The 7,500-nt window shown below is 45.1% G+C and overlaps 1 protein-coding gene across 1 annotated transcript in view; it reads left to right on the forward strand.

Annotated features, from left to right (window-relative positions):
• The window catches only part of LOC143294605 (gastrin/cholecystokinin type B receptor-like), an 81,055-nt gene that overhangs the window by 57,431 nt on the left and 16,124 nt on the right, over nucleotides 1-7,500 (forward strand). The window contains exon 7 of the mRNA XM_076605981.1: nucleotides 596-717. Within this exon, the coding sequence (XP_076462096.1) occupies nucleotides 596-717 (122 nt within the window). The remainder of the gene's footprint in view (nucleotides 1-595; nucleotides 718-7,500) is intronic.

The raw sequence follows: 7,500 nt of genomic DNA on the forward strand, positions 1-7,500 counted from the left end.
TGTGTGTGTGTGTGTGTGTGTGTGTGTGTGTGTGTGTGCGTGCGTGTGTTTGTGTGTGTGTGTGTGTGTGTGTGTGTGTGTGTGTGTGTGTGTGTGTGTGTGTGTGTGTGTACGGTGCGCACGCGCGTTCGTTTATTACAATAATGTGTGTTTCTGCAAGTTTGTGTGTATGCATGTGTGTTTGACAGAAGTGAATTTCTTTTCTCCGCCACCGTTTCTTTATTATTCATTTTTCTTTCTTTTCTTCTGTCTTTCTAAGATGTTTATGAGATGTATGTTTCTGCAAGTTTGTGTATGCATGTGTGTATGACTGTATGAATTTCCTTTCTCCCCCCGTTTCTTTTTTTTCTTTTTTCTTTTCTTTCTTTCTTTCTTTTCTTCTGTGTTTCTAAGATGTTTATCAAATGTATGTTTCTGCAAGTTTGTGGATGACTGTATGAATTTCTTCTCACATCCTTTTTTTCTCTTTTTTTTCTTTCTTTCCTTCCTCCTTTCTTTCTTTCTTCCTTTTTTTTCTTCTGTCTTTCTTTTCTTTTTTTTCTCTTTATTTTCTTTTCTTTCTTTTTTTCCTTTCTGTACTTTTCTCGCTGTCCAGTTCGCTGCCTTCTTCTCCTTCACGTGGACCTTCGGAGCTGTGCTGTGCAAAGGGGTGGGCTACCTGCAGAACGTGTCGGCCCTCTGCTCCGTCCTGACCCTCACCGCCATGAGTCTGGAGAGGTCCGTCTCTTGTCTTGTCTGTCTGTCTGTCTTGTCTGTCTGTCTGTCTGTCTGTCTGTCTTTTTGACTGTCTGTCAGTCTTGTTCTCGTGACTGTCTTGTTTGTTCTGCATGACTGACTGACTGACTGTCTGTGCGTCTGTCTGACTGTCGGTTTGTTTGTATGGCTGTTCTGTTTGTACGACTGTTTGTCTGTTTGTAGGACCGACTGTCTGTATGACTGTCTGTTTGTAGGACTGTTCTTATGACTGTTTGTCTGTCTGACTGTCGGTTTGTTTGTATGACTGTCTGTTTGTATGACTGTCTGTTTGTCGGTCGGTCTGTCTGTATGCATGTCTGTCTGTCTGTATGACTGTTTGTATGACTGTCTGTTTGTTTGTCTGTCTGTTTGTATGACTGTTTGTATGACTGTTTGTTTGTCTGTCTGTCTGTCTGTATGACTGTTTGTATGACTGTATGGCCGTCTACATTCTGCTCCGTCTTCACCCTTACCGCCATGAGTCTGGAGAGGTCCGTCTCTTGTCTTGTCTGTCTGTCTGTCTGTCTTTCTGTCTGTCTCTCTGTCTGTCTGTCTGTCTTTTTGACTGTCTGTCAGTCTTGTTCTCGTGACTGTCTTGTTTGTTCTGCATGACTGACTGACTGTCTGTGCGTCTGTCTGACTGTCGGTTTGTTTGTATGACTGTTCTGTTTGTAGGACTGTTTGTCTGTTTGTAGGACCGTCTGTCTGTATGACTGTCTGTTTGTAGGACTGTTCTTATGACTGTTTGTCTGTCTGACTGTCGGTTTGTTTGTATGACTGTCTCTTTGTTTGTCTGTCTGTTTGTATGACTGTTTGTATGACTGTTTGTTTGTCTGTCTGTATGACTGTTTGTATGACTGTATGTCCGTCTACATTCTGCTCCGTCCTCACCCTCACCGCCATGAGTCTGGAGAGGTCCGTCTCTTGTCTTGTCTGTCTGTCTGTCTGTCTGTCTTTTTGACTGTCTGTCAGTCTTGTTCTCGTGACTGTCTTGTTTGCTCTGCATGACTGACTGTCTGACTGTCTGTGCGTCTGTCTGACTGTCGGTTTGTTTGTATGACTGTTCTGTCTGTATGACTGTCTGTTTGTATGACTGTTCTTATGACTGTTTGTCTGTCTAACTGTCGGTTTGTTTGTATGACTGTCTCTTTGTTTGTCTGTCTGTTTGTATGACTGTTTGTATGACTGTATGTCCGTCTACATTCTGCTCCGTCTTCACCCTTACCGCCATGAGTCTGGAGAGGTCCGTCTCTTGTCTTGTCTTGTCTGTATGTCTTGTCTGTCTGTCTGTCTTTTTGACTGTCTGTCAATCTTGTTCTCGTGACTGTCTTGTTTGTTCTGCATGACTGACTGACTGACTGTCTGTGCGTCTGTCTGACTGTCGGTTTATGTGTATGGCTGTCCTGTTTGTAGGACTGTTTGTTTGTTTGTAGGACTGTTTGTCTGTTTGTGTGACTGCCTGTCTGTATGACTGTCTGTTTGTATGACTGTTCTTATGACTGTTTGTCTGTCTAACTGTCGGTTTGTTTGTATGACTGTCTCTTTGTTTGTCTGTCTGTTTGTATGACTGTTTGTTTGTCTGTCTGTCTGTCTGTCTGTCTGTATGACTGTTTGTATGACTGTTTGTATGACTGTCTGTTTGTTTGTCTGTCTGTCTGTCTGTATGACTGTTTGTATGACTGTATGGCCGTCTACATTCTGCTCCGTCTTCACCCTTACCGCCATGAGTCTGGAGAGGTCCGTCTCTTGTCTTGCCTTGTCTGTCTGTCTGTCTGTCTGTCTTTTTGACTGTCTGTCAATCTTGTTCTCGTGACTGTCTTGTTTGTTCTGCATGACTGACTGACTGACTGTCTGTGCGTCTGTCTGACTGTCGGTTTGTTTGTATGACTGTTCTGTTTGTAGGACTGTTTGTCTGTTTGTAGGACCGTCTGTCTGTATGACTGTTCTTATGACTGTTTGTCTGTCTAACTGTCGGTTTGTTTGTATGACTGTCTCTTTGTTTGTCTGTCTGTTTGTATGACTGTTTGTATGACTGTTTGTTTGTCTGTCTGTATGACTGTTTGTATGACTGTATGTCCGTCTACATTCTGCTCCGTCCTCACCCTTACCGCCATGAGTCTGGAGAGGTCCGTCTCTTGTCTTGTCTGTCTGTCTGTCTGTCTGTCAGTCTTTTTGACTGTCTGTCAGTCTTGTTCTCGTGACTGTCTTGTTTGTTCTGCATGACTGACTGACTGACTGTCTGTGCGTCTGTCTGACTGTCGGTTTGTTTGTATGACTGTTCTGTTTGTATGACTGTTTGTCTGTTTGTAGGACCGTCTGTCTGTGTGACTGTCTGTTTGTAGGACTGTTCTTATGACTGTTTGTCTGTCTGACTGTCGGTTTGTTTGTATGACTGTCTCTTTGTTTGTCTGTCTGTTTGTATGACTGTTTGTATGACTGTTTGTTTGTCTGTCTGTCTGTCTGTATGACTGTTTGTATGACTGTCTGTTTGTTTGTCTGTCTGTCTGTCTGTCTGTCCGACTGTTTGTATGACTGTATGTCCGTCTACATTTTGCTCTGTCTTCACCCTTACCGCCATGAGTCTGGAGAGGTCCGTCTCTTGTCTTGTCTGTCTGTCTGTCTTGTCTGTCTGTCTGTCTGTCTTTTTGACTGTCTGTCAGTCTTGTTCTCGTGACTGTCTTGTTTGTTCTGCATGACTGACTGACTGACTGTCTGTGCGTCTGTCTGACTGTCGGTTTATGTGTATGACTGTCCTGTTTGTATGACTGTTTGTCTGTTTGTAGGACTGTTTGTCTGTTTGTAGGACCGTCTGTTTGTGTGACTGTCTGTCTGTATGACTGTCTGTTTGTAGGACTGTTCTTATGACTGTTTGTCTGTCTGACTGTCTCTTTGTTTGTCTGTCTGTTTGTAGGACTGTTTGTTTGTCTGTCGGTCTGTCGGTCTCTATGTATGTATGTTTGTCTGTCTGTCTGTACGACTGACTGAACTCTGCTCCGTCTCCACACTCACCACCATGAGTTTGGAAATGTCACTGTCTCTCTCTGTCTCTCTGTCTGTCTGTATGACTGTTTATCGAATTGTCTGTCTCTCTGTATGAATGCTTATCTAATTGACTGTTTGTCTGTCTGTATGACTGTTTATCTAATTGTCTGTCTGATTGTCTGTGTGACTTTATCTAATTGACTGTATCTCTGTCTGTATGACTGTCTGTCTGACTGTCGGTCTGTTTGTATGTCTGTTTGATTGTCTGTTTGTATGACTGTCTGTTTGTTTGCCTGTCTGACTGACTGTTTTTCTGTATGACTTTGTAAGACTGTTTGTCTGACTGTCTGTCTGTCTGTCTGCCTGCCTGTTGCCTGTCTGTCTGCCTGTACGGCCGTCTGTCTGTCTTTCTGCCTCTTTGTGTGTCTGTCTGACTATCCGTCTGTCTCTCTGTCTGTATGCCTGCCTGTACGACTGTCTGTCTGCCTGCCTGCCTGTCTGTCTGTCAGACTCTGTGTGTGTGTGTGTGTGTGTGTGTGTGTGTGTGTGTGTGTGTGAGAGAGAGAGAGAGAGGGGGGGGGGGGGACTGTCTGTCTGCCACTGCCCCGTCAATCAAGGAAGGACTGTACTCGAGGCGCTTGGGTCTTTCCCCTTGGCTTTCTGAACTGTCTCTCTGTACTGTGTGTCTGTAGTGACCTGTCTGAACTGTCTGTATTGAACTGTCTGAACGGTCTGTATTGAACTGTCTGTATTGAACTGTCTGTAGTGTGGTGTCTGAACTGTCTGTGCTGTCTGAACTGTCTGTAGTGTGCTATCTGAACTGTCTGTGCTGTCTGAACTGTCTGTAGTGTGCTGTCTGAACTGTCTGCATTGAACTGTCTGTAGTGAACTGTCTGTCTGTACTGTTTGTAGTGTGCTGTCTGAACTGTCTGTGTTTTCTGTAGTGTGCTGTCTGAACTGTCTGTATTGAACTGTCTGTCTGTACTGTATGTAGTGTGCTGTCTGAACTGTCTGTATTGAACTGTCTGTACTGTATGTAGTGTGCTGTCTGAACTGTCTGTATTGAACTGTCTGTCTGTACTGTATGTAGTGTGCTGTCTGAACTGTCTGTGCTGTCTGAACTGTCTGTACTGTATGTAGTGTGCTGTCTGAACTGTCTGTGCTGTCTGAACTGTCTGTAGTGTGCTGTCTGAACTGTCTGTGCTGTCTGAACTGTCTGTAGTGTGCTGTCTGAACTGTCTGTAGTGTGCTGTCTGAACTGTCTGTGCTGTCTGAACTGTCTGTAGTGTGCTGTATGAACTGTCTGTAGTGTGCTGTCTGAACTGTCTGTGCTGTCTGAACTGTCTGTAGTGTGCTGTATGAACTGTCTGTAGTGTGCTGTATGAACTGTCTGAACTGTCTGTAGTGTGCTGTATGAACTGTCTGTGCTGTCTGAACTGTCTGTAGTGTGCTGTATGAACTGTCTGTAGTGTGCTGTCTGTACTGTCTGTATTGAACTGTGCTGTCTGTACTGTGCTGTCTGAACTGTCTGTATTGAACTGTACTGTCTGAACTGTATGTACAGTCTGAACTGTTTGCAGTGAACTGTCTGTACTGTTTGTAGTGAACTGTCTAAACGGTCTGTACTGTGTGTAGTGAACTGTCTGAACTGTCCGTACTGTCTGAACTGTCTGTACTGGCTGTACCGTGTGTACTGTCTTAAATGTCCGCACTGCCTGAACTGAACTGTACAGCTTGTACCGTTTGTATTGTCTGTACCGGCTGAGCTGTATGCCTTTGCCGGTCGCTTCGTTTGCCTTCTGCTCCTGCGTCTTTTCGCCTGGTCGCTGGAGGGCAGGTCCCTCGCCGTCAGATTTGTGCTTGACTTTTCAAAAGGACTGAGGTAGAGAGGACTGAAAGGATGGTTTGGGGTATGCTTTTATGATGCGACGGGTGTTGTGTTGTGATTTTGTGCGTGCGTGCGTGCGTGCGTGCGTGCGTGCGTGCGTGCGTGCGTTCAGGGAGAGACCGATAGACAATGACGAAGAGCACATTGGTTTTTAGTCAATCCTAATTGTGTGTGTGTGTGTGTGTGTGTGTGTGTGTGTGTGTGTGTGTGTGTGTGTGTGTGTGTGTGTAAGAGAGAGAGAGAGACAAACAGACAGACACACAGACAGAGACTGAAACTGATAGACAGGGAAAGACAATTAGAGAGAGAGAGAGAGAGAGAGATGCAGAGACGGAAACGAAGAGAGAGACGAAGAGAGACAGATACAGAGGGACAGACAATGAGAAAGAGAGACATAGGTACAGACAGACAGACAGACAAGCAGACAGAGAGATGCGGGGATGTAAGTGAATAACAGCTCATTTCCCGCTGGCCTTGCGCGGATTGAGACAGGGGGAAAAAAAAGGATGGTTTTCTGTATATGTATAAAACAGAGAAAGAAAAATTAATGCCCTCCCACCACACACACACTCCCGCTACCCCCCCCCCCCCCCCCCCCCCCTGACCCTCCCCTCCCCCCCTCTCCCCCAACCTTTCTCTCTCTCCCTCTAGACGCAGTCAATTCAAAGTGCTTTTTTTTTTTGTCCAAAGCGGCAATCAGACCCAATGTATTGCTCAATAGACCCCCTCCCACCCTCACCCCCTCCCTCCCCACCCCCCTTTTTCTTTGTAATGGAACAGAAAAGAAAACCAAACGCTTCGATGCTAACAAAGTACAAAAAACTGATCGGTGTAAAGTTTTGAGGCTCGTCACGTCATGGAAATCGCTTGCCAAGAGATATGATGATTTTTTAAATTTTGTTTATCTATGTTTTCGCTTACTTTGGTTCAGATATGTGTGTGAACAACAACAACAACACACACACACACACACACACACACACACACACACACACACACACACACACACACACACACACACACACACACACACACACACACACACACACACACACACACACAAACAACAAAAAAACAAAACAAAACAACAACAACAAAGAAACAAAAAAAACCAAACAAACAAACAAAAAAACTGATATATACAGGTCGCTGATACGACATTAAAAGGTCTGAAATATCTCCCTCTCCCTCTCTCATACACACACACACACACACACTCTCTCTCTCTCTCTCTCTCTCTCTCTCCACAGCTCTCTTCTTCCTCCTCCCCTCTATCTCTGTCTCTGTCTGTCTGCCTGCCTGTCTACCTGTCTGTCTATCTACCCCCCCTCCCCCCTCTCTCTCTCCAGCCCCCCTATCCCTTTCTACTTTCGTACCCCCACCTCACCCCGAAACAATCTACCTCCCTCCTCTTTCCGCATCCCCTTTCTGTCCTCTGTAAGTCTGTGAAAGACATTTCCAATTGCTTTACTTGTCCAACAAATGTTGAACTTTTACCATCCTTGTGGTGCCTTTTACATTGAGTGGGCTTTTGGTTGCCATTGTATGACTCTGTGTGTGTGTGTGTGCGTGTGTGTGTGTGTGTGTGTGTGTGTGTGTGTGTGTGTGTGTGTAAGTGTGTGTCTGCAACGGTTCTTTAAAAGTAGTTTCAAACTGGTATTACGTGCTCACCAACTTTAAGGACTATGCTGCGACCTTACAGCCTGCACAATAGTTATGGAGACCGCGAGCTTTCGCTGCCTTGTATGACCTTAAAGCCTGCATACTGTTTATGGATGCCACCAGCTTTCACCGCATTGTATGACCTTACAGCCTGCATACTGTTTATGGATGCCACCAGCTTTCACCGCATTGTATGACCTTACAGCCTGCATACTGTTTATGGATGCCACCAG

This window comes from Babylonia areolata, chromosome 20, assembly GCF_041734735.1.
Source record: "Babylonia areolata isolate BAREFJ2019XMU chromosome 20, ASM4173473v1, whole genome shotgun sequence".
Classification (NCBI taxonomy): domain Eukaryota; kingdom Metazoa; phylum Mollusca; class Gastropoda; order Neogastropoda; family Buccinidae; genus Babylonia; species Babylonia areolata.